Consider the following 26,693-nt stretch of genomic DNA (forward strand, 5'->3'; position numbering starts at 1 on the left):
ATATAATCTATATCTGCACAGGTATACATGTGCACACACTGGAATCCACCTATAACATCACAGATACCAGGTATAATCCAACAGGAAATTAAAAATTTGCCCTTGAAGGATAACTCAAAGCACAAGGACATTGTCCTAGAGCACAGTCCCCCAAATGCATTTCAACTAAAACTACACATACCCAAAATTTACCAGTGGATTCTGCTCATAGACTGTAAGGCTGTGCTTGCCAGACAATCAGAGAGATCCCATTATAACAACTATAATGGCAAGGGGGGAAAAACCTTTATAATGGCAAGGCAAAAAAAAAGAAAAAGAGGACCATCTTGCAAGCGAGTTTCAGGCACTTGTGGGATATACCCCACGATCATCCTTCTAGGAATTTTTAATGTGTCAAGTGGTTTGGGGTACTACAAACACCAAAGTGCTTTACCTCACAAGGCACTGAGTGTCCTACAAGAGCACTTATGCCAAATGACATATTCTTAGTGGCTACTGGGCTAGCCCCAGTGTCACAATGGTTCTCTTGCCAGTTTTAGAGTTCCAAGGCTTTTTACGCAGTCTTGAGGGCTAAATACAGACAGATTCACTGGGGGCAATTATGGATGTGGTCCTTAGGATTAAAGGCTATGCAGAAACAGTAGTACATTTCATCATGGTTAATGGCTGGGATCAGATTTTACGAATCAGGAACCAGATTCTAATCTAAAGGGAACTGGGCAATACTGTCAAACCCTAGAAAGCCTTAAAACACTAGCCATATAGAAACTCTACCAACTGTCAAGAGGCTCCAAATACCAACATACTGAATCTTTTAGTGCAGAAGCAGCTCTCTCAAGAATGTCTGGGTTGGCTGCATTACATGTACAAAGTTTGGCCGAGCTCAGATAAATGTCCTCGGAACTTTACACCACTGATTATTCAACAACTCAAAACTTTTACTAAGGCCTAAAAATCCCACATGGCACATGTTCAACTTTATTTCCTAAGATTCCAAATGGGTTTCCCCTACGTAGAGGGTCTGTCCAGATGAGAACTTACTTACTGTCAATAAGCAACGCTCACTACAGACTCTGATGTTTCTAAGAGACTAAGGTTAACAGAGCGCAAAGCATGAGTTTCTGCCTGTCAGATCTATGCTTCACAGGTCTCATTCAATAGGCATCTGTTGCAGCTGAACTCTTCAAAGCTCTTGGTGGAACAGGCAATATTATTCCGCAGTTGTAGTGGTGAAATATTTTATAGAAATAGATAAATAACTCTAGCAAAGCATGCCCTCTCAATACATTCACAGGTTACAATGACTCAAGAATATCAATGAATTTACAACACCAGAGGTAAGCTCTCATCTAGAGATAGTGAGTAGGCCCAAAAAGGTCAGTAGCCAATTCTGAACTCATTACAGGCACACAAAAATTGCCTCTATAGTTGTGTACATATACACCCCACACACGACACTCACTCACACCCACCATACTATACATATATACTTTTGATTAATATCCCTTTCAGGAGATGTTCCATAAGCATCTGGGATGCTAGTCAGTGGCAGCTCTGTGCATGACGGTTTCAGACAGTGCTGTTCTATTGCCTATCTATGCACCGGTCCCCATTCTTGCTTCCATGTACTGCCAGTCATATATCCTTTATTTAAGTAGCCATCAGGGGTGGAAGATTCCAGATTCCAGTGAAGTTTTCTCAAGCTGAAAAGTTCTTGCATCAGCCACTTCCCATCATTAAGGCCAGAATTTATATCCAAGGCAGAGTTCCTACAGCAAGTCAATTTAAAAAAAACAAACATACACCAGTTTCTCATGTCCCGTGTCCCAGCAAAGCAGGGTGTCATGATACAAATAGGGGCAAAGAATTTAGGGGAGGAGGGGGTGGGAAGCTGGTGGAATCCTCAGTTCCAACTTCTTGAGTCGTTTCCTTGACCTTTGACCCATAATATTCCAAGGTGCCATCTTTGGAATCCCCTGCTTCCTCCTCTCTTGAACAAATGTCTCCCTCTACAGAATTGCAGGGAATAACATTGGTGGAGCAGTATGCTCTAGAAAAATCAGCAAGGGATGAAGAATACCTGCAGCACTTTGGCTGAAGTCCAGTCATAGTTGCTCTTATGCCCCCAAGTAGCCCACTTGTGTCCACAGCAGTTGAGTATATCCAGTGAAGACACCAATAACGTTAGCAAGGATTTAAAAGAGTCAGAATATATATGCATATCTATATAGACACACACACATATATTATTCATGTAAATATGGGTGTCCCAAAACATATACCATTCTAGTCTCCCTGGCTCTATTATTTAGCAGCATGAGAAGGAAAGTCTGTATATCAAACTAGTTCAAAACCAAAAGGTGAATCCTGTGCGGGTCTTCAGGGAATGTTCCTTCCTGAGTCCATCATCTGTACTCAAAAGTGCTGTGCTCTACTGATCCTTCATTTTAGTGTCCATTTGGATTAGTGTTTTTGACCAGGTGAGAAATCAGGCTCCAGAACCAAGGCTGTCCACCCTCCCCTGCCCCTTTCTTCTCTGCTGCTCATCGTCTTGGTTTTTCACATCTGTCAGAGAGAGGGGAAAGGGAAGGAAAAGAGAGGTTATGTTTTTCCGCAGTAAAACTGGGCACAGTATTCTCTGAGGGCACCAACTGGTAAAAAAAAAAGGGTTGACAGTAGAACCAAAAAGAATGCCAAGGCCAGTCAACCTGAATGAGGCACACGTGATTTTTCCACACAGTTCATACAAAAATGGGCGAAGGAGTGACTAAGATTAGTTTTGGGGAGAAGAGAACACGCCCACATTTCCCTCAGGCTTCCTGCGATATTAGGAAAACAGTCATGAAACCATTACTTTCCCTTTAAAGCCATCATTCCACATTCTTTCTTCACACATTCATCAATGCACACCCGAACTTGACACGTGCACAGGAACATGTACACACCTTTCAATGCCCAATCTCATTCTCTTTTTGATTGTGTTGAGGTGCAGCCAAACAAAGCCATGAGTGTCTCATGCAAGCAGAGAAAATAAAAAAGGAAAAGTTTATCATTCCAGTGATTGCCAGGAGGCAGAAATTGGTGCCTGAGCACAGCAGCAACAGTCTGTAGCAGAAGCAGGAGAAAGGAGAGTTGGCTGTGCCCATTTAATATCCACATTTTATAACTTCATAGGAGTGACAGGAATAGAATTCATTCGGAGTGCCTTTTCAATCCTGAAACAGCTACAAATTTACCAATCCACAACACACCCTTCCGCCCAATTCACTCCTCCGAGATCAGCGTGTCAAGGGAGATACTGTCACCAGAAGCTAGCTCTAGGTCCTAGAGAATTTCTGGTAGCCCTGGAACCCTTCTAAGCCTTATGCATTCTGCAAGAAAGATTGAACTAGTTTAACAGAACTTGAAAGGTCAAGGGCAGGGAGCTGGTTGGTTTCACTCCAGGGACTACTTCTGCAGGGTGAACTGTAATTTAAGAAGAGCTGGATCTCTTCTTTCTGCAGCACCAGGCATTCACACTCAAGTTACAACCACACACACACACGATTCCTCAGCACACAGAACAGTTTTCCAGTGGCAGGAAACTGGGTTTCCTGGGCAGTGGTAGGGAAATGCCTGGCAACATCAGTCGGAACAGATGTAAGCACACTTTATTGCACTGGGATCCTGACCACCTAGCCTTGTCTACAAACATAACCAATATGTATGATGCCTCAGTGGCAGAAAGCACTGGAGTCTTTGTGAATGATGGGCCAGCGTTTGTGGCCATGTAACAAATAAAGAGATGATGTGCCACACACATGCAGCCAGACCTTGAAGTGATACAAAAATCAGGAAACCTTTGTGAGTTTTTAGTTTTTGCCACTCTGGACCACCTGTGGCCTTACCCACATGCCTGAACACTGCATTTCACTCTTCCAACTGCATTCAAAGTTGGGAAAGATGGAGGAAGGGGCTGGCCACACAATCTATGCTAAAAGACAGAGAGCAAGAGAGCATGCTTAGATGTCATGGCCGGGTCCTATGCAGGCTCCTTCTACTAAGAACCCTCTAAAGAATTTCAGGGAGGTGAGAGCAGTCTAGTACAACTGAGTTATCCTTTTATACTGGAAGCTCAAAGCAGAAAGCAGAGGATAACAGGATTCTGCTCTCTATGTAAAGGAAAGCACCTTTTTGCACAACTAAAACAAGTGTTGGGTTTGTATATGGCATCACATAAAGGCCTGGAGTATTTTTCCTAGCAGCATGGAAGGACCAATCCTGTTCCCCAAGGAGTACAGCTACATTAACGCCATGCCAACTGTGATCATCCCAGTCCAAGTATACAACATACAAGAAGCTCGCCACTTTACACAGAGTCAGCGCTACCCTGCTCCTTCTACCCCCCTCAATCTTTGTCAAGCAGAGCGGAGGAGGTCATGGAACACTGGCTACAGAAGCTAGCAAAAAGCAAGCCCTCTTGCTCTCTCTTTCAGTCTGTGTGTGTATGTGCGTATTTTTCTCTTTCATTCTCTGGACACAAACCTGCAAGTGCGCTCGTTTAACTCAAGCTGCCTCGACTTGCAACGTGAGTCTGTGAATTTGCAGGAACATTTACAGGTCTGGGGATCTTGTACAAACAAGTGCTTTCTCCTTTCTGAGCAAGGCTCACAGTGACTGCAAAAGGCAAAAGGAAAGAGGTCTAAGCTATAGCGCTTTAGCGGGAAGAAATTACACATGCAACACCCTAAACATTGAAACAACCCTTGCCCCACCCCACAGACACCCAGCATTGCTAATTCAGAACACTGCTGGTTGGTGGACACTCCCAAAGGTGTTCCAACACTTACTTGCAATAGCTTTAAAGAGACAGAAAACAGGCTCTCGGTAGCTACATAATCCACAAGTCCTGCATTAGCCCAAGTAGCAGAAGTTGTGAGATCCTCATTATATTATTAGAGGACCATAAGTCAACAGCCATAATGCTAAATATGCAGGTCATCTCCTCAGACAGAAACTGCTTCCAGTGTTAGATAGGGAACCAGGGCACACAAGTTCCTGAATCCAGCAGAGGTCAATTGCTTTTCACAACAGCTGTTTTTCAAACCCCTCTCTGGCTCCTAACCTGCTACTTGATTATTGGCAATGCAGGATGTTGTGGATTAGTGGGAGAGCAGAGAAAGGAGGAAAGAAGAACCACCAAAATACAGCAGTGATGTCCTCACACATTTCCCAATGTACTCTAACTCCTTTGTTACCTTCTGATCCACACACAAACATACACAAAGCACATACATGCATGAAGAGCCAACACCAAGCCCCCATTGCCAGCCTCCTAAACACCAATTAAAGTTTTAAAAGAAAGCTGAGGAAAATGGGGAGGAGAGGGGAAATCACACAGGTGCATTGCAAGGTGCAACAGCAAATAAGCCTGCCTGTCTGTCTCCTCATGCTGTACCTTAAGAGAAACAATAATCCCCAAGCAAGTTTTTTTAAAAGGTCACTTCTCTTTTATGGCTTTACTTCCCATGTGTCAAGGCTATGTTCCCACCACCAGTGAAATGCTGTATGAGTGATTTGGAGAGGTGGGTGAAATTTTCTTGTAAGTGTATTGCAAGCAAGTGTTTTGATTGGGGGCTGGTGGGAAGAAATGGGGAAAGCGCAGAGTTCTACAAGCACATGATGCAAACGTACAAGTTTTGTGGTTTATACCGGCCTCTCTTGCGCTTTCTCTTTTGACCCTTCCCCCTTCCTCGCTTTGATTTTCTGGAAGAAAAACAAAACAAAAAAAGCAGAAAGGAAAGCGGAGAAGGGAAAGATACAGCCATGTGCCCTTGGGAGAAGAGAAGCACATAAAGAATAGATGGCTGGAGAGTCTTTGGACTGATGTACTCACTGCCACTCCTTGTACACTAGTCTGCTCATATGATTGGTTGCAAAGCCCAAACATGATACTGTACTACCCTTCCCTTCCATCCTTCCATTTACAGGCAACCTCTAAGTACATCCTGTTATTGTTCCAGAAAGAAGAAACTTCTTCTCATCTTAAAAATGATGGGCGAATCGATAAGAGACCTAGAAGTCACCAACACCCAGATGCAGTGCATCATCAGTTGGCAGAGATACTGCAAAACAGCCAGTACCTGTTGCCCCAATAAAACCAAGCAGAGCCTCTGCTCTTGGAGATCATTGTGCTAATGTTCTGTTTTAAAGACCCAGAATACCATGGTGGCAATCTGGAAGGAGGCACAGTTCAGCTGTCAGTAGGGAGTGGAAGGAGAAGTGTCCTACAGGATGTGGAAGAGTACAGATGGCAGACTTAGCCTCAAGGGCCACACTCTGAAGACCAAGCTATTACGGTTCATCTTAACCCAACACATTGCTTCCACTACTAGGGCCGTCCTTCACAAAAAAACTGAACACATAAGCCAGCACTGCTACCCTCTTGCTAGTTGGGATGCACACAGAGAGAGACTGAAGTAACTCAGCAGGTGAAAAATGATATAAGAAGAGGGACTGTAACACCAGTAATTCACTGCCCAGTCTCTAGCCGCTCCAGCCACAGGGGGAAATAGAGAGTTGCCAAATGACAAATTTCTTCATGATGAGATACTGGGGGGGGGGGGGGAGAGATAAGCCTAGGCTGTCACTCCTTAGGAAAAGAAAGTCCTTTAATTTGTCAGTAAGTCAGTTTGTGGCTACTTTCCCACTGCAAAGATAGCCACTATGTTTACTAATTTTTTCATTTTTCTTCCTCTAAAGAACTGTGTCACTTCCGATGATCAACTTCCACCCTCCACCCAATACCCTCATGAATGCTAACATGAATGCTACCTTGGAGCCTATGCTGGCAGAGGACCAAAGCAGAAAATGAACACCCAGCAAAAGGAAATGGAACGCTTGTGGCAACCGTAGTTTGAGGGGGCTTCCCTCCCAGTTCTGCCTCTTTCCTTCCTGGAAGCAATCCACCCTGAGTGGGAGGGATAGGGGTACTGTAATGAGTCAGCTCCCAATGGTACCAGACAGGATGTTTCCAGAGCTATCTGCGAGCCTGCTCATCGACACCCATTTCTCTAACTAAGCAGAATAAGCACCCCAAGAACACAGCAAGAAGTAGAAGTGGGAAAGAGGGGCAGAGGAGAACCTTCGGAAACCTTTCCACAACTTCCACTAAGGAAACACATATCCAGAGGCAGACAAAAAGGCATCAAGCATCAGAAGAATGTACAGCACAACCCAAACTGGCATGCCACAGGTATTTGCAAGATTTGCATGACAATGCAAAGCCACCTGAAGTTCAGCCAAAGATGAAGTGCATAAATTATAGCAAACAGAAGAGGGGGCTTTGGCTACACCCCATTAGCAACAATGTTCATTTGGCCCCAGCATTCACACACCTTTGAACCATTAAGACCCTCAGTCAGACAACGTGCACACATTCTAGAGATAACAAGCCAAGCTTCTCGAGGTTACCCCCTTGATGGCTACACAAAATTAATGGGGGGGGGGTGGATTTAATACTGGAAAGTGGCAGAGTTTGTTTTTTGCCTCTTTTCTTCCATTCTCATGGCTTCCATACCAAACTGCAGAACACGAAGTCACCTACTTGTGATCACAAGAGAGGTGGAGGTGAAGTTGTGTTTTTAAGCCAGAACAGATGATTTGCTCATCTTTGGTATAGTCCTGCAGATGGAAGGATTCTATTTCTTTCTTTCAAGTTTGCCTTCATCCACAGAATGCTGAAAACAGATTCCCCTTTTAGCCTCCTTCCCATGAGGTAACCCACCTTCTGCTTAGATTAACCTGACTCACTTCCCTTTACCCACCCCTCCACAGCTGATATGCAAAGTTCATTCACATACAGATCACTGCCCGTGCCCTAATCAGGCATCTGCTTTCAGCTTTTATCCATGGCTGGCAGAGCTCCCGTGCTCTGAGCAAAGCTCACATGCTTAGTCTTAGTGTTGGAGACCCAGGCAAGCTGGTGTGAGTAAGTCAGCAAATTTTCACCCAAGCAGCAAGAAAGAGAATGGCAATGATTTCCAGCTTTTTGGAGCAATAAGTGCATATGGAAGGAAACTTTCACCTAGAATCCATTCCCAAGGAAGGAGGAGGAGGAGGAGGAGGAGTAGAGTTCTGGTATTTCCTTGCTAGAGTTAATCAGCAAGTAATTTCAATGTAATGATGGGCAGGGACGCAGCAACACTCATTAAGGCAATGAATTCGTATGTGTGTTTAAAGGAATGGATTCAAGGGAGAGCTCTTAAGATGACCGCTTGATTTTTTTAAAGAAACAGCATATTTCTTTTGAAGGAAGGAAGGAAAGAAAGGGGAATCACCAGCACCAAAGGGGGGAAAATAAGCCAAGTCACTTACTTTTCTTGTCTAGTTCTGGTTTCTTTCTTTGGTCTACAAGAGGAAGAAAAAGCAAGATCAGGAAAGTGCTGGCAACACACACACACACAACTTTAAAACACCCTTCACCAGACTACTCCCCCCCCTTACTAGTAACCAGTAAGGAGATTCTTTGCTCAGCTATTTTGCCTGTATTATGAATTCCAAGTTTGGGGGGTGGGGATGAGAAGCAGGCCTTCCTTCCTTCCTGGTCCTTCAGAGCACTTTCCTACTAGCTGTGTGCTATTGCATTTTATGGATTCTCAATCTGAATCATCTAGTTACCACAGCCAACATCTTACGAACATTCTTCAACCATTTTACTAACATCTGAATGCTCCTGACATAATTCTCTGCTTTAGACAGGCCTGCAGCTCTCAAGCACCACCCTCTTACACCAAGGCTATCAGAAATGTTTTTAATCAGCACTAGATGCATACAGTCACAGTTATTAGTAAGACAAGGCATATTCCAAGAACAGCTGGGAAAGTTCTTCATCCTCACCTGCAGCCACATTTACTGTGGTGTTGGAAGCTCATCAGGTTTATGTGCTGACTCTGATATGGTTTAATTCTCATAATCTAAAGTTTAAAAAAACGAAAGAAAAAAGAACTATGGTGAATCACATGCAGAGCAATGCAGTTTAGACTAAAAAACAAGAACTACAGAAACATTCATTAGCAAAACTTAAATTATCCAGCCCAGAGGCTTCAACTCTGCAATGCAACTTAAGTGCAACAACCCATTCACCCAACAGACACCACAGTTGTAGTTCATATATATAGCCAGTTTGGTGTGGTGGTTAAGTGTGCGGACTCCAATCTGGGAGAACCGGGTTTGATTCCCCACTCCTCCACTTGCACCTGCTGATGTGACCTTGGGTCAGTCACAAGCTCTGGCACAGCTGTTCCTGAAAGAGCAGTCTGTGTCAGAGTTCTCGCAGCCCTACCCACCTCACAGGGTGTCTGTTGTGGGGAGGGGAAGGGAAAGGAGTTTGTAAGCCGCTCTGAGACTCCAAGTGAAGGGTGGGGTATAAATCCAATCTCTTCTTCATATTTACACAGTATATGATTTCCTGCTCTCTTTTCCCAGTTATTTTGCTTAGGAGTTAAGCTATGCAGGTACCTACTGCCCCATACAAAAGGTTTGGAAATATATTGGTGGTATTAATTCCACTGGAGGATGCATCTTAACACACTCAATGATTTGTGACAGGGAATATACTTTTTCAGTGTCTCCCTACAGTGCACACCAAAACCTGAAGCGTAGATTACTGCCAACATATATATCAACACCAAAGAAGTGGTACATGGACAGCAGTGGCAATTCAGGCACAAGCAATGTACTATTAGCAAATCCAGTACTAAAGCCATGCTACCCACTTTGAGGCAATAAGAACTGAAGCAGCCTAAATGCAAATTATCCCATGTTAAATGTTGTGTGAACAGCAGCCTCAGACTATAAGCCCTTCTGCTCGGGGATCTATTTATTATGTGAAGCACCACACTAATATGACACTGTAGAATTGATGGCCGACAGTAATGCACAACTTCAGGCTACACCATGGCCCTTAGTAGAACTGGTTTCCTTGCAATCAGTGTAGCCACTTGTGGCAACAAAGTCTGAGAGGCCCAGAAATGAAATGGGATGGAGACCTCTGCAAAACTGGACAGGGTGCCAGTAGTTTCCATGCTATGCATGGAAAGGGAGCTTGGCTCTAGCTGTTATTTCCACCCACTGCCTTTCTGGGTGACTAAATTCTAAATCAAGAGAGGAAGCTCAACCACTCAACCCTGCATCACTACTCTTCCTACCCCTGCCGTGCCACTGTACCTAAGGAGTCAAGAACTACAGCTTGGCCAGTCAAGTCTGACATGGCCAGGAGATAGTTCACAAGGGACTTCCGCTTGCACACCACAGTCTGCTGCATCAGAAGATTGTGCTGTGCGGTACAGAAACCCAAGAAAGAGAGACAGTGGAGGGGGAGAACTGTGGAAGTTTTCCAATACACAGCTCATCAGACAAAACGCCAGACGACCATGAGAGAACCCGCACGACATTCTCTCAGCCTGTAAGTGACGGGTAGACTTGTAGAAAACAGATTCTCCAAAGCAGCCTAATAGGTGCAAATCATACTAGATTCCTTCTGCGCAGGGCTGTAGCCTCATCACATCACCACCACAGAATGCTGGTCAAGAATAGTTAAGGTCTTAATCTGGTGGGACAGAATAGTTCTCAGTCACCTTACACGGAAGCCGGAGAGAACCAGCACTAAAATGCACACAGTCACACCACACTACTCCTACTGCCACCAGAAAATGAAAAGTCATTGGCAGAGCCTCTGGGCAGTCTCCAGTTCTCAGGTGGGAGGGATAACCAGCAGCCAACTACAATGCAGCACATCATGCACTGTTTCTAAACCAGCTAGGCAGCCAATCCAGAATGAGCGCACAAAGTGCTACTTCTTAGTCAGCTCCCTCCATGGAAGGGATGAAAACAGTACAGCCCCTGAAGTGATTTTTTTTCCAACGGCAAGTTTCCCAGCAGCAGTACAGAGCAAGACACACACCTTTCTGCCTCCCCGTCACTACTTCCAATGTGAGATAACTCCAGAAGAAGATAAAGAAGGTCACATCACACTCTATCTTCAGGACAAGGTAGCCATTCAGTAGGCTACTGAAATTCCTTCCTAGAGGAGTTCCATCTCCCCAACCCCTGACCCCAATTAATCCTACTCTCCCTTCAGCTACTTCCAAGGAAACAAAATATAGCTTTGTGGCTTTGTGCCATGGCCTTACCTCCATGGTGACATTGTGCACCTCCAAGGCTACACACTCTAGTGCTTCATCATTACAGCACCCCGCACATCTCATCAGGGGAACACAGGATGGCTTGAAGAAGTACTCCACCTCATCAGGGTATTCCTGGAAAATATCCACCATGGTCTCAATTGATCGGCAGACACTGCGATTGTAGACGTCCACAAATGGGATAACTGCAAAATTAGTCAAGGGGGGGGGATACAAATTAATAACTTGTTTTCTCCTGTGAACTCCAGCATCATCACCCTTAAAGCATTTCAAGTTAGTGTAGAAGCCAGACCCTAAGCATACAGGCTAACAACTCTGCACTTAGAGCTCCTTCTACCTGCATACCTCCTTATTATCTCCCAGGATCATTCAAACAGATCGTCAATAAATGCATCAGCTCAGTTAAAAGCCACTTAAAGCCCAAACCGGGGGGGGGGGGTTAGAAAAGCAGGAAAAGGCTGAATCATGACAGGCTTAGTGTGTCTGAATATTAACCAGCTAGATTCTGTATGAATCTGCAAGACGGAAACTAAAGTGAATAGCAAACCTCAGTAGTCAAAGCAGTTGCAGATAGAGATGTAAAACTTCCAAAAGTATTGAAAGCATGGGGGATGGGGGGAAACAACTACTTGTGATGATTTCAGAAAAACAGATGAGGGGGAAATTGAAATATATCCAATATTTTCTTTTCACCCTAAAGTTATTGTACTGTTAACATAAAATCCATAATTTTATAATGTTGTTATAGCATATAAAGTTGTGTCTTCTGGCAAGCCCTGATCTGGATTCCCCTGGCTAGCCCATTCTTGTCAGATCTCGAACGGTACGCAGGTGGCCCTGGTCAGTATTTGGATGGGAGACCACCAAGGAAGCCCAGAGTCATCATGATACAGAGGCAGGCAATGGCAAATCACCTCTGAATGTCTCTTGCCTTGAAAACCCTACAGGGTCACCATAAATAGGCTGCAACTTGATGGCATTTTCCACCACCAAAAAGCATTTCACTCATAGCTATTTCTACAGGAATGTCTGTATGCCAACATTTCCCAGTTTTTCCATCAGAACCCCCCCCCCCTCGACCTTTACATTTCTAGTTGCAGAGCAGGCAATAAGTATTCCTCTGTAGATAATAGAAGCGAAATGAAGCCCCTGAAGTCTCCAGTTCAGAAACCAGTTTATCAAACTACAACCATTCAGCCAAATACCTGAGCTCATATAACCCAACACAACTCCTACAGACAATGTTTAAGGCTTTTCTGGATCATTTCTTCATGCAACTACTACTTGGACTAACTAGACATTCCCTTTTCCCGAGGAAATATTTCAGCAGAGTGGATATCACAGTTTCCAAAGTACTCACAGCACAGTGCTTTGACATTGGGAAATATACTTCCTCAACTAGCAAGTCTCCTGCTGTTTACAGGGCCATGTGACTTACAAATCTAACAGGCACCTGTGGGATAGCATCTGTGCACCACCCATCTAAACCAATGCAAAATAAAGGAAGCAAATAGCACTGAGAACATGCCCTTTCTTCAAAGCAATGGCCCCCACTATGATCTCACCTGGTTTTTCAATTCAGTGCACATCATGATGACCCCCAGGGCAAAAAAGAGCTGTCTGCCTGCCAATCTGCCCTCCAAAGCCCACCTCCACATGTTAACGTTAAGAACAAGAGTATTATGCCACAAAACTGAGCAAGCAGTACCAATGTACAGGCACTTTTGCCTCTCTTTCTGTTATTTTTGTCTTATGTTTTAGGTACCTTCCATGTTCATAGGCAAGGCTCTGTGCTTTGCTTCACCATGATTGCACAACACCTTGTCACCTACAAAATGATTGATTTCCATTGTCTGGGAAATGTTTGGTCATGCCAGTTGTAGGGGAATCCATATTATCAGAGCCTTGAGGATCTGGGATTCAGCCAAGAAATTCTATTCCAACAAGACTAAAGAAATGAGCAGGACCGTGAAGAGCTAGCTGGTGAAACAGAAGGAGGGCTAAAGGATGTAGGACAGGGGTGTTAAACTTGCAGCCTGTAAGTTGGATCTGGCCCCCCACAGGGCTCCTATTCGGCCCTTGAGCAACCTGCTCTCTCCTGCTTCCTTCTCCAGTTCTGCTACTGCTGCATCACAGCTTGCTTTGCCAGACTCTCTCAACTGCACAGGAAAGATAGATAGGAAAGCCTCTGTTCTCTGCACTGATTGAGGCTCCTCCCCCTCCTCCTTCCAGAGCTTGCTTTCTGGCCAGGCTCCCTCAATCGCACAGGAGACAAATACAAGCCTTTCTTCCCTTCCATTGACTGAGGCTCCTCCCCTTCACTCAGCTGCCTCAATCGCACGAGAGAAATACAAAGCACCTTTAAGACCAACAAAGTTTTTTCAAGATATGAGTTTTTGTGTGCCTTGATAGAGTGTGTGTATTTTGTTGGGCTCATTACACTCTGTGTGTGTGTGTTGTTGGGCTCCTTATGCCAGGGCTCTCCTGGGTGCAACTGGATTTGCCTCCTCTTTAACTCTGTATTCATGCCCTCATGATCTAGTCTCTCTCAGCAGGAAAGCAATGTGAACTATTTAGATAAGGAATAACAAGACAGTGAGGTGGATTAGGCTGAGCATGTGTGTCCAGACCACGTTCACCCAGCACATTTCCTTTGTAGACTGGGGATTTTGAACCTAGACTTCCTAGATACCATGTTGATGGTATACATGGCTGTCTCTCTATTCTTGCACTGCCTCATAGGAGTTGCAGTTATTTTTCTGGGAAGATTATACTTTTATAGACAAACACTTAGCCCTCACTCTGTGTCATGATGCCTTCAAATGTTCTTGATCAGCATACGAAGCAATTTATGTACAAAAGCTTTCACTGCCCAGCTATCTCATGTTTTCCCCTGAGTCCTATGCTCAGAGCACTAACCATGAAATTTCTGTAATAAATGTCAATAAATCAAAAGTCAGTTTGCAGCTTACAGATACAAACCTGAAAAGCATATTCAAGATAGCTACAGCACAGACATTTTGATGCAATAATCAGAGCAAGAGGTGTCAGTTATCAGAGACTGTTAAATAAACAAAATATTGCAAGAGTGCTAATGTTTAAAGTATGTTTTTATTTTAAGTAAAAAAAAATCTTTTAATTGTGTTTGTGTCCTTTATAAAGTTTATATCTCCCCTAAGGTAAAGGTAAAGGTTCCCTTGCTTGAAAGCCAGTCAAATCCGACTCTAGGGTTGCGGTGCTCATCTCCGTTTCAAAGCCGAAGAGCCAGCGCTGTCCAAAGACATTTCCGTGGTCATGTGGCCGGCATCACTAAACACCAAGGCGCACGGAACGCTGTTACCTTCGCACCAAACTGGTACCTATTTATCTACTTGCAATTTCTTGCTTTTGAACTGCTAGGTTGGCAGGAGCTGGAACTAGAGATGGGAGCTCACTCCGTCATGCAGCACACTCAGGTCTCGAACTGCTGAACGAACGACCTTCCACAGCCTGCAGTTCAGCGTCTTAACCACTTGAGCCACCGCAGCTCCTATATCTCCCCTTCCTGGCATTATATTTTATGACACACATGGCCCAGCCCAACAAAGTCTCATTTATGTCACATCTAGCCCTCATAACAAATGAGTTCAACACCCCTGAGTAGGATACATCTGTCTCAGTTCTGGACATATTACTCTATGTATACAAGGAGCAAACCTCCAATGCTACAGCCTTAACTGATTGCCATACAAGTGTTTCAGTGTACCCAAAACCAGTGCTGAAGGTTACTCACAATCCTCAGTCAACAGATGGAGAAACTACAAAACAGTGTGGAAGAGATGGCTAAATTACCACCAATATTACCACCATCGTGTTCTGCAGAGCAGCACCGTCGGGGTGGCCGATTAGCCAAATGGGGACATCTCAGCTTATGGCACCCCACCCCTTTCTGTTGGCCTCACGGGCAGTTAGAATAACGAGTGGGTATTTTAACTATCAATGCATCCGGTAAGATTGAATTGTGTTTTAAGTGGATAACTGTGTAATTTTATCGCACTTGTGTGCCTTAATGGTTTTAATGTGTTATGTTTACTGCACTATTGTGCCATGTAAGCCACCCTGAGCCCGCATGCGGGGAGGGCGGGGTATAAATGAAATAAAATAAAATAAATAAATAAATAATAAATTCAAGCGCAAAGTGTCCTCCTTCCAAGACTACACTCCATACTTTCAACACACAACAAGCATTTACAGCGTGTTGTACAAGGAAGCTTCCACTGTGACTCACACAATCCACAAAAAGTGTCTGACCAGAGCTTTGTTGCCTTTAGATCATATGTCTCTAGCATATGCACAGTCCTGCACTAGCAAGGTTGATAACCCAGCTCGATAAGCACAAACTGCTTGCATCATGGAAAAAACAGTTACCAGTAAGCGTTTATGAAGAGGCCTGAACCTGTGACAACCTGGCATAAAGGTTGCTTTGCCGGGGGGGGGGGGGGACGACTGTCCAATAGCTATAAGGCTTTGAGCTCAGGGCTCTTGATTAACTGTTGAAAGTTAATTCTCGGTCATGTAGAGCCAACAGTGCCACAGTGCTCCTGGCATCAGGTACAAATAGGAGGAGCCTCAGCCTGGGATAAGTATGGATACAGCATATGGGCCTATTTTAAAAAACAGAGCTGCTCAGGGAAGAAAACCCTGGCACGAGGAGAGGCTGGGAGTAATCACTTGTAATCCTCATCTAGAAAGGACAGTCCATATCCCACCCCCACTTGAGTCCAAAGTTTAATATCAGCCTCCCATAGCCTTTGACTGATCTGCGGCACCTCCTCCTCATTCCTTTCCAGGGTGACCTTAGCACACAGTCATCTATAAACTGGAGAATTAAACAATTTAGTGCCTGGGAAGCATGCAGGCACACAGCCAGACATGTAACCGCACTGCTGATTATTCACACCTTTCCTAGCATCAAACAGCGAGGAACCTACCTTGGGTTCCAGTGCACTTGTGATATCAGTCCCACTGTGGCACAGTCTCACAAACATTCTCTGTAACAAGCAGCATTGCTCCTTTCCCCCATTACAAAGGAAAGTTCCAAGATCAGCAAACTCAAGGCAGTGATATCTATATAAAATATAACCTTATAAACTGCAGGAAGAATGGCTTGCCCAAGTCTGCACTTCAGATTAGATTTCTACCAGCAATCTTCAAATCTTCCTTATCTTAGCCATTGTGTTATACCAGCTCCTGTTCTAGAGCATCACCAGATGCACATGCCCAAGCTCTACTCTGTAATGCCCATAAACACACATACTAGTACAGAGGTGGCAAGTCACTGTGCTTTAATAGTGGGGGGGGGTTAAGTGAGCCAAGATGTCTACCCTCTCCAAGTAGCTTTATCTAATGAGTTCTAGGAATGGCCAATTAACTACATTTTTAGCTCCAGATTACCTACTATTCAGGCTGTCATCCCATATGATTTCAGTGCACAACAAAGAAAGAAAGAATTAAAATACATGATTGTTTCATAGTAAAAATACTTCCTCTACGTCACATATATAAAGGAAAAACCACTGGTCCTTGTGATTAATCTACAATCCTTTATGCAGACCCTGTACATTCACAAAAAAGGGAGAATTAAGCACTAGTTCATTCAGTGTTGTTCCATCTTTGGTGCCAAACCTCATGTCAGTTTCACAAAATGCCACAGACTGGAATTGTCCAGCAAAACCAGTATTGCTAGCACAAGCATGGCCTTGATTCTGGAAGCTAGCCTAATTTAAGTTTGGATTTTGGTTAAAGATCACAGAAATTTGTGTACGATGAATTTCTTGTGCAGCTGCTGAACAGTAAGAAGATAAAGATGTAACTTATATGACACCACCCTGTCTTAGAGTAAGCGTTTTCGTGATTGGCAGGGATATATGGTTCCATGGCCAGTTTCCTGAAGTGGATGTGGGGACAGTTGTGCTTAAATCCATGCTCATCTACAGGTCCAGATAAGTAACCAGCTCCAAGAAGCTGCTAAAGATGTAAATTATTATGCACCATCATCACTTGCAAAGTTTTAAATGAGAGGCTTTTAAAAACCTGCCTTTTGCTCTCTAGAATTAACAGTGTCTTCAGATTTAAATCTACATGTTCTCAAGATTCTCATTCTATTTCCATTTAATGCCATAAGGCTTGTTTTTAAAATGAAAAAATAATATTCATGGCAACAAACATGTGGTAGTTTCATCAGGAAAAGGAATCAGGGAGAGAAAATATAAAATGGATGCATTGGTGCAAACTTGCTCTCCCGTAAGCCTCCGGCAATACTGTTCTAGCACGCCAAGCTAACATAACATATAGAAATTGAAGCCTACTGTGACTGGATAAGAGACATTCAATCCCTAGCTGCACTTCTACAGCCCCCTGCTGCCCTGTAGCAAGAACAGCAGTGAGTGCCACCCCTGGTGTGTGTGTTCCTGACTAAGCAGGTGAGGCAAGACATTAGCACTGTGACAGCCAATTTACACATCATGAAGCTGGAAAACAAGTCACAACCTAGAGATCACAAATGTAGGTGGAAACTGCACAGCCTAAAGGTTCAAAGTTTGCCAGCGAAAAGTCAAAGGCATATGTATATTATGATGCACTGCAGCACAGAGGTCCTCAGGTGAGCAAGATGCCTTCAGGAGGCCCAGTCCTATTCACTGAAGCACTCCATCTCTCTCCCTTACCACCCCCTCCTACTTCTGACATCTCTCATTCTTTCCTTTGTTTTGCCTGTTCATCCAAAGTTTAAGATTTCAGGACATTATGTTTACAGCACAGGGAGGTGCAACCGCCTTTTCTCTCGAGGAGGCTCAATACTTAAGTCTGAAATTCCATGCAGTATCCAAATGCTCACAACCAGTAGTTAGGCCTATCATTCTAAACCCTTGCTGAAAGTCTAATACACTAGAACAGGTACACACAAACCTCAATCCTTCATCACATCCTGACCCACAGTGTGCTGTAAAGTCACCTACAGCTCAAGCATCAGACGCATTCAGGTGCTTCAATTCACCTTTAGTTAACCTATCTGAAGTGTGAACCATGGTCTCTGACATGCAAGATACTAAGAAAAATGGAATTTCTGTACAATGGACCTGGCTACTATTAGCAACAGAGAAGTATTTGCCTGGAAAAGGGATCCCTTTATTTGGGGGCATGACCTTCAGCATATTCCAATGTTAATACTTTGCTGCCTTGCCTATGCATATAACCCAGAAGGAAAAGAGGTAGACTGATAATAAGAACGGCAAACCTTCCTTCTGAAATCATGGCAAATCCCTCTGAGTTCTTCACATCTGCTCTAGGCTTAATTTTTTAAATAACCCCAAAATAGAATGCATGTGTTCTGGAAAGTGACATGAATTTAGGGAAAGCTTAAATGCTGTCCCACCCCCCACAAAAACAATTTTGGGGTTAATTTGTATTGCTTCTTAATGAAAATAAATCTCATAACGAAGACAGGACTAAAATCTGTCAGCTAGCCCTTCCTTTCTTATTTCCTCATCACCTCCATGCAATAATATACATTGGCATGTATCCAACCACACAGTTGCTCCAACAGAACAATATTTCTGTTTGCTCAAAAGAGGGTGACAATTTCCACGAAATCCAACCCCCCTTGCGACCCTATGCTGTTCCTGAATAGCTGCTGACCCCAGAAACAAAACAGGGGAGCCCTCAAGTGTCTGCAGCAGGAAAGAGAAGTGGGAGCTTTACATTCTACGAAGTCCACCAACAGAAAGTCACGCGCCGTTATAGGCAATGACTAGAAATAAAACTGGAATTAAAAAGTAAGGTAAAGGTTTCCCTTGCTCGAAAGCCAGTCGAATCCGACTCTAGGGTTGCGGTGCTCATCTCCGTTTCAAAGCCGAAGAGCCAGCACTGTCCGAAGACGTTTCCGTGGTCATGTGGCCGGCATGACTAAACACCAAGGCGCACGGAACGCTGTTACCTTCGCACCAAAGTGGTACCTATTTATCTACTTGCAATTTCTTGCTTTTGAACTGCTAGGTTGGCAGGAGCTGGAACTAGAGACCGGAGCTCACTCCGTCATGCGGCACCCGGGTCTCGAACTGCTGAACTACTGACCTTCCACAGCCTGCAGTTCAGCGTCTTAACCACTTGAGCCACCGCAGCTCCTCAAAACTGGAATGCTAGCTACTATATACAGGCATATGGCTCTACACGATTTACAGCTACTCTCCAGGAGGTGGCAGGGTTAGTCAGGCTCCTCCCCAACAATAATGTCTCCCCCACCCTCGTCACCCTCTCCCATGATCCAATATTCACCTCCCCGCTTCCTTACAACATCGCTTCTTCCAAAGGACTTCTGGCTGTGAAGAGGACAGAAGGAAGACAAGCCACTTACCTTCACTGTGATGCTTCTTCCCATCCCCCTGGGCAGGAGCAGCCTGTGATAACTGCAAAGACAAGACAAAATCAGTCATAACAAAATCATTGTGCTGTCTCCAAACTGTGCAGTTTCCCAGGAATCAACCATGAGGCAAAACAAGACATTGGCATTACTAGAAGATTTCAATTAAATTCCCCAAACTTATTCCTATCTACAGGAACAGTCACAGAAGAACCTCTGAATTCTCTAATTTATCACTCAGGGAAGTACCATTGTGTGAACTGTGCAGTTATATATACATTTTTGCAATTGTGGAGTGTATTTCTCTGCTTGCCACAGTAGCACACACACAGAGAAACTTTTGTTTCTCCCTTTTCTTCAGACCATATGAAAAGTAACATGCCACCATGGCCTGGGCTGAAGCAGCAAGGGGAGAAAGGCAGGAGGCCAATGACAGGCTCCATGAGAAAGCAGAGGCAACTCACCTGCTAGGAAATTAGAAAAAAAGGTTTTGCAGAAAGATAATAGCTTTGTCACTTTAATAGAGAGCAGAAACTAGCTGCTCAAAGGCATTTCAAATTTAGGTCAAAACCCAGAGAGCAAATCTGAACTTGAGAGGGGGGCTGGCAGAGCTGAAAACACTGATGACCTTCTAATGCTGACATGACAAATATGCCCTGAGATCTGTATATGCCCCTGGTCCAAGGCAACATATTAGAAGGCATTTCAATCGGGGGCCCGTCTGTCGGGAGTGCTCTAGCAAAGTGGAAAGAGCCAGCAAAGCAATTCAACTGACCAGGATGTAATGTTGTTTCATAAAGTTGCAGTCACCTGGGGTAGGCAGGAAAGAAAAGAGTTCTTCTCCCCAGCACCAAGAAGGTATCTATGCTGCATCAGCATACAATTAGTCCTAGCTAGTCATAACTGCCACGTGCCTCAACGTTTAATAGGAAAAAAATCATAGGGTTGTCTTCCGCTCCACAGCAGCCCTCCAAGTACTTCCCATCATTCCTTCCTCTCAAAATGATCTAGAAGATCAGATGCAACAGGGGCATTCCTCTACCTGACCGGTGTTCTGTATCTTGTTATCAGATCATTGTTTAGATGAGAGTCTTAAAACCCAGCTCTTTACTGAGGTGATTGAACACTAGAATCCCTGGGACATTGCTCAAGTGATCTGGAATTTTTCCAGATGAATCCCCACTCAGCCATGGAAGCTCACTGGGTGATCTTGGGCTAGTTACTCTCTCTCAGCTTAACCTACCCTCACAGTTTTCTTGCTGTGAAGATAAAAGGGAGGGATAGCAGAACAATGTCGTAAACTTCTTTGGGTCCCCACTGAGGAGAAAAACAGGGCATAAATAAAGAAATATCTATGCACTATGCTGAAGTACTCTGGAGCAGCCTGTGGTAACTGCAAAGACGAGAGAAACAGACAACTAATTTGCAACCCTGCTCAGTTAAGTCTGCTCACTTCCCATTGACTTCTGTGGAACCGAAGCAGCCTAAGATAAGTTAAACTCCAGATAAGGGGAGTAGAATCATCAAGTTCTGGACAAGGACTGGCTCTTTAGCCAGAGAGCTTGGTAGCCAGTGGGCTGCAGCATTACTTTTCAAGCCAGTACCAGTGTCTCTCCCCACTAGCAGGAAGGTCACAGCAACAGCACAAACAAGACGGGGCAGACAGAAGGCTCGCTTGGTCTCTGAAACCTACAAGGCCGAGGGCCAGGAGATAGCCACAACATGCACACAGAAAACCCTGGCTGTGTCTAAGGGCTTCAGAGACTCAGCTCTCTACTGAGGTGGCAAGTTGCCACAGCTCCCTGTCAAGCAGGTGTCCACCCACCTCGCTAGCGCCACATAATGCACGTAGTCTCTATGAGCAAGCATCAAGTGGCAAGTTGTCCTGGGACTTGCTCCAGTTTAAGAGTCATGAGGACTACCACGCCTTCAGCAAGTGTAATCACGTGCAGCCATCCTACAGGAGTAACATATAGTGTACACACACATAAACTTTAGGTCTTATATAGAAAGAAAGCTCTCATCTATTTCCTTCTACACTCTAAAGCCCCCTTTGGGAATTCTGGTCAACTACAAGCGACATCTAAAGTTACCTCTGAAGTTACTTTTGCAGCTTTTCTTAACCTCCTACTTTCCTCTGAAATTGGTCTAAACTGTTTCCTTTCTCAGGTGCTCAACACAACAACAACAAAATGTTAGGAAAAAGACCAGCTGCACTACAGCTTTGTAACTTTTCACCCTGTAAAAACCTCTTGTTTCACAGCCCTAAAAAACCGCTAGAAACTATTTCAGACAGGGATTTAACATGATTTTTTTTTTAAAGCATAGATTGAATACTGAGTGGAAGTGTCACATTGAAGTATCTCTCTAAAACAGGATAGCCATGTCCATAGTTCATAAAATGATGAGATGCACCCATACATAAAATATTTTCATGGCAATGCTCATGCCATCTGCCTCTGGATCTAGAAAGTTTCTCTGAGCTAATTATATAGCGGTGTCACCTTGAAACCATCCTGCAATAAAGGTACTTCTCTCATCTACACTGCTGAATTATGTACAGCCTTTTTCTGTTGCCAGCACGGACAGTCCTTCCCTAACTAAAGCAGCAGCACTCAGAGAGGGAATTTGTCCCCATTTAAATGGAGCTGCTTTTTGTCACAGGACAGTTAAGCAACATTTCTTTCCAGGAGACAAAAAGGGCCAGTGCCCTTCTGAAGGTCACACTGCCTTGTCCTCTGCTGGCTTTGGGATTTATGCACTGTTTCTGTTTTATGGTATCTTTCCATGGGATTCAATATTTTCCTATGACATTCTGACAGGCGGGACAAAAAAAAAGAGAGAACAACTGGGCTGTAGGACAGTAGAAGGTAAGCTTCCTTTAGGTTCTTAATCATCTGCGAATTACAGAGAAAGACTATGTGCTTGAATCAGACCACTCTCTGCCTCCCACTCCACTACAAGGTACCCAGTTCCAATCTGAAGCAAGGAAAAGGTTAATCTGGTAGTTTCCCCCAAACATACACGCCCCCACTCCTTCACACCATCAACCCCCCCTTCTTCCCTCCCCCTAATCTCTGCAGCCTCATTAAAAGAGCTTGGTAACTGTTTAGGACTGGAACTAGCAAACCAGCCACTTTGGAAGGGCCCCTGGGATGGGAGTTAAAACCCCTTCTTCCATCTTAGACACTAAAGAAGTCTTCTCAGAGGTTTCTACTTAAGAAAGGGGCTTTGCCGCAACATTTTCCCTACGACTTGGGAGAAAAGTCAGTAATCCAGCAACCAGCCAGAAGGATTTTTGACATGGCCCAAATACAGAAAAGAGAAGCTTGAACTGTTCAGAAACAACACTGGAGAAGCACAGCAAAACCAAACATTCTTGCTGGACGTGGTTATTCTTCTGTCGTGGTGGAAGGCAACTCATTGTGTTCCATCAGTTTAGCATACAGAGCTGGGAGGTAAGTGCCCTCCCCAGTGTGGCCTGATCAACAGTAAAAGACTAGTGGCTGCAAGATCATTAGCAGTGTAGTCACACACTCTTATTCCCTCCCTCTCCCCCTCCTTCAGTGTTTGATCTTTGCCTGATCCCACTGGAAATGCATCTTGGGAGGGATCCCCATTACACCTAACTTCAAATGCACCACACAAATTTACAATCAAAGGGAACAACAAGCAGCCACTCTAGTAAAGTAAAAAAAAAAACCAAGGGCACTGTTGACCTCTCCAAAGTGTCTGGCCCTACACCCAAATGCTGCTAAGTCTTTGCAACATGGCAGGAAAATACAAGCTTTGCCAGGTTACAAGTCTGGACAGTTCAAGTTGGGAGCAAATTAACCTCTGTCTTACCACCGCCACCCACTCTGCAGAGGGGCTCTGCAGGCAGCACTTTCAGAAGTTGCTAATCACTGGGGAGAGGATGACAGACACTATTGTCACAGCCAGCCACACGCTGCTTCCCCCCCCCCAGTGGAAACCAACACCTGTGCTTCCCATGCCAGGTCACTGACTCACAGTTTCCCTGTGTCCCAGCCTCACTCAGAAGACTAACAGCCTCCGTGATTAGTAATTGTATATTCGCCTTCACCAAAAGCGCCTTGCCTCAGCAGTACACCTCCCCTCTACACTCATTTAAAGAAGCCCAACACATTTATGTGCACGCCTTCTGGTTTCGCCTCCTAATCTCACCTTCTCTCCAATTACCCATAGATGGATACGTTATGGTCTCTGTTCCACTGAGTCAATTAATATAAATGTAATAAATACCGCTGTTCCAGCAGCAGACAGTTCACAATCCTATGTGGACTTCTGAACAGTATTCCCAAAACTGATGTGATCTACACCTATGTTAAGGGAGCGTACGGCCCTGGTTTAGCATCTCTGCCCAATCTCGCCAGGAGAAATGGGAAGGTTTATCCACATTTATGGTTCTTTCTCCTCTCGTTTTCATCCCAATCCTTCTACACATGTCCCCCATTTCACAGGAACTCCTGATCCACACCTATGTAGCAGTTTAAGACACATGCATGACTGATACCTTGACCCAGGGCAAGCCTCCCTAAAGAAACACAGACTATATTCCCATCAAGCACAGTCTAATGTGTTGCTGTCACTCGAAGGAAAGCAGCAGCATTACAGGTTAGCAAGAAAGCAAGCGATGCCCCCAACTAAACTAGACCTCTGCCTGAAATGGCTCCTCATTCACATCTTTCTTGGAGGTGATCAGTGCCAGAGCACCACAGGTAACAGGTCAGTTTGTACTGGGCATTTATTTTCACACTTACACTGACTTCTCTAAATTCCCTCCAAGGAAGTGGCATTAGAAAGCCAGCCAGTTCTACACCTCTTTGAATTATGAGGACTGTCCACCTAGGAGCAAACATGAGCCACCTCAACTAGACACCCAGGTCGAACTTGGGCACAACTCTCTCCTCCTTAGTCTGGGCTCTGTTTTAAGAAAGGGGGGAGTGGCAGGGCAAGAAGCCAAAAGAGAGGACCTACATACAACACAGGGAGTAGAGAGTGGGCTTCTACAATCAGGGAAACCGATGGCGTGAGAGTTAGACAGGAGGGAGGGTAGGGAACATGGAATGCAGGAGAAACTCTTATTTATGGTATCTCTGAAAGGTCGTTGATTCTGAGAATCAATCTGGAAAAAATACAAAATCCATTTTGCTCTTTTATCTCTGTTTGCTTTTGCAAAACAGGAATTTTGAACTCCGGTCAGTAAACCTGCCTCTAATTCAAGCAAATAGGGCAAAACACCGTTTTGCAATGTCAGGAGGGAGAACGTGTGCGAGCGTGAGTGAGTGAGCTAAAAGCTGATGCAAGAAGTCAGAGCACTGCCTACATGCTCTGGGATCGATGACGACGCAGAGTCGGTGGCTGCGTGTGGCGTTCAAACCAGGTTTCCAACTCCTACTAAACTCCGCAGACAGAAGGGGAGGGGACAGGGCAGGAATCGGCCGGATAACGAGCCGAGGAAGAGGGAGCTCTCTCAGGGGCTCGGGATTTTTTCCCTGCCTCTCCCCGTCAGTCGCGCAGGCCCCATATGGAAGTGCGGCGTGAACGTAGCAGAATAACCTGCATACCTCGACGCCGCGCTGCTCTCAAGGCGTGAAGCGTCTCGACAGGCTTTTGTTGGCGGTCCTAAAAACGCCACCGTACGCCTAGTGCCACTCAGCTTAGCTCTGCGTGCCTGGATCTAACCTGCCCGGATGCAAAAGCACCTTACGATGCGTGTGGGCTTCCTTTCGGCTCGCCTATCACCTCGCCCCAACCATGCAAGTTCAGAGCAGCGTGCACTGAACAGGCCATGCCGGGGCAGGAGGAAGGTTCCGCCGCCGCCCCGGATCCTCCCGCCCGCCCCTTTTACCTTGGCGTTGTGGAAATAAAGCAGCGCCGCCAACCCCCAGTGGAGCCAAGCGAGCAGAAAGTTCATGATTCCTGGAGAAAGGCAAATGAGACTTTCAACCGGCTGGGGGGCTTCTTCCTGGCTCTCTGCTCGGCTTCTTCCTTTTCCTGGGGCTGCTCCTCCTGGGCGATCTGGGAAGGCTCAGGACTGGAGGGGGGTGGGTTGGCTGGAAGCGAGAGACTTCAGTCTCTGGTTTCACCCGTTCATAAGCCCGACTTCCGAGGCGCCGGAGACGCGGACCCACCCCCCCTCCGCACCTCTCTCCTCTCAGCGTCCTCGGCCCAGCTCGGTTCGGATCCGACGCTTCTCTGAGACAATCTCTCCAGCACCACAAAGGCTCGGAATTGTAACAGCGCTTTCGCCCTCCTCGGCGGCAAGTCAGTCACCACAAGCGCGCGCGCGCTCACCGCTCAGGCACCCCCCCACCACCACCAGAAAAAAAAGAAAAAAGTTTGCCAAAAGTTTCAATGCATTTTCCCGCACAAGGTCGCTCGCTCTCGTTCGCCGGGTTCGGCTCCTGGCGCCGGTTTTCAAGCTGGAATAAAGCGGCTTCTTTCCGTTCACTACCTTCGGGAAAGCCCCTCCTGAGTCCAGGTTCGCCGAGCCCAGAGCGCGACGGGCCCCCTAAAGGAGGGGGGTGCTGCTTTCTCGCCGCTTCCTTTCGCTTTCCACTTGAGGGGGGTCGCTAGGCGAGGGAAGAGAAACCTCTCAGCGGAGCGGGGGGAAAATAAATTAATGAGCAATAAAAGACTCAACGGCAGGTCCTAAAGCACCGGGAAGTGGGAGGAACAGCGCGTCCCCAACCCGAGTCGTCTCCACCCCGTGCAAATCTATTCACTGCCTCGGTTGACTCCCTTTGCCGTCTTTTCTTCCTTTCTTTGAGGAGAGCCTGCACTTTGCTGCCTGTGCGTGCCTGTCTTCCTTTTGAATGTCAAGCAAAAGACGCGCAGCCCCGACTCTCTCCGAGCTCCGCTCTCGGCTCGACAAGAGACGCTTTTTCAGGCTTCCAGTCCCCACCCCCTCTGCTCCTCCTCCCCCTTCCCTGCTTCCCTCGCCTTCCTCCTATGGTGAGCCAAATTTTCTCGAGTATCAGTGCTCGCCACCGCCAATCAAAATGACCCTCCCCTCTTCCCCTCCCCCCTCACATTTTTTTTTTTAAATTAAGGTTCCTCGTTACTTGTGAAACTAAACGGGGAGGTGTCCA

The 26,693-nt window shown here is 45.4% G+C and overlaps 1 protein-coding gene across 3 annotated transcripts; it reads right to left on the reverse strand.

Moving 5' to 3' along the window:
* Positions 1–278: 278 nt before the first annotated feature.
* VEGFA (vascular endothelial growth factor A) lies at positions 279–26,425 on the reverse strand. Of its 3 annotated transcripts, XM_015429233.1 has the most exons (8): positions 25,451–26,425; positions 19,573–19,624; positions 11,172–11,368; positions 8,878–8,954; positions 8,356–8,388; positions 5,674–5,745; positions 4,525–4,656; positions 279–2,565 (listed from the first exon to the last, which is right to left on the reverse strand). In XM_015429233.1, exons 1-8 carry the CDS (start codon positions 25,514–25,516, stop codon positions 2,544–2,546), a joined length of 651 nt encoding a protein of 216 aa, XP_015284719.1. In that variant the 5' UTR covers positions 25,517–26,425; the 3' UTR covers positions 279–2,543. The 3 variants fall into 3 exon arrangements, with proteins under 3 accessions (XP_015284719.1, XP_015284720.1, XP_015284721.1); XM_015429234.1 differs by lacking the exon at positions 5,674–5,745; XM_015429235.1 differs by lacking the exons at positions 4,525–4,656; positions 5,674–5,745.
* Between the last annotated feature and the right edge of the window lie 268 nt (positions 26,426–26,693).

The sequence above is a fragment of the Gekko japonicus genome, unplaced genomic scaffold (genome assembly GCF_001447785.1).
Source record: "Gekko japonicus isolate JY-2015 unplaced genomic scaffold, Gekko_japonicus_V1.1 scaffold3324, whole genome shotgun sequence".
Taxonomy (NCBI): Eukaryota; Metazoa; Chordata; class Lepidosauria; order Squamata; family Gekkonidae; genus Gekko; species Gekko japonicus.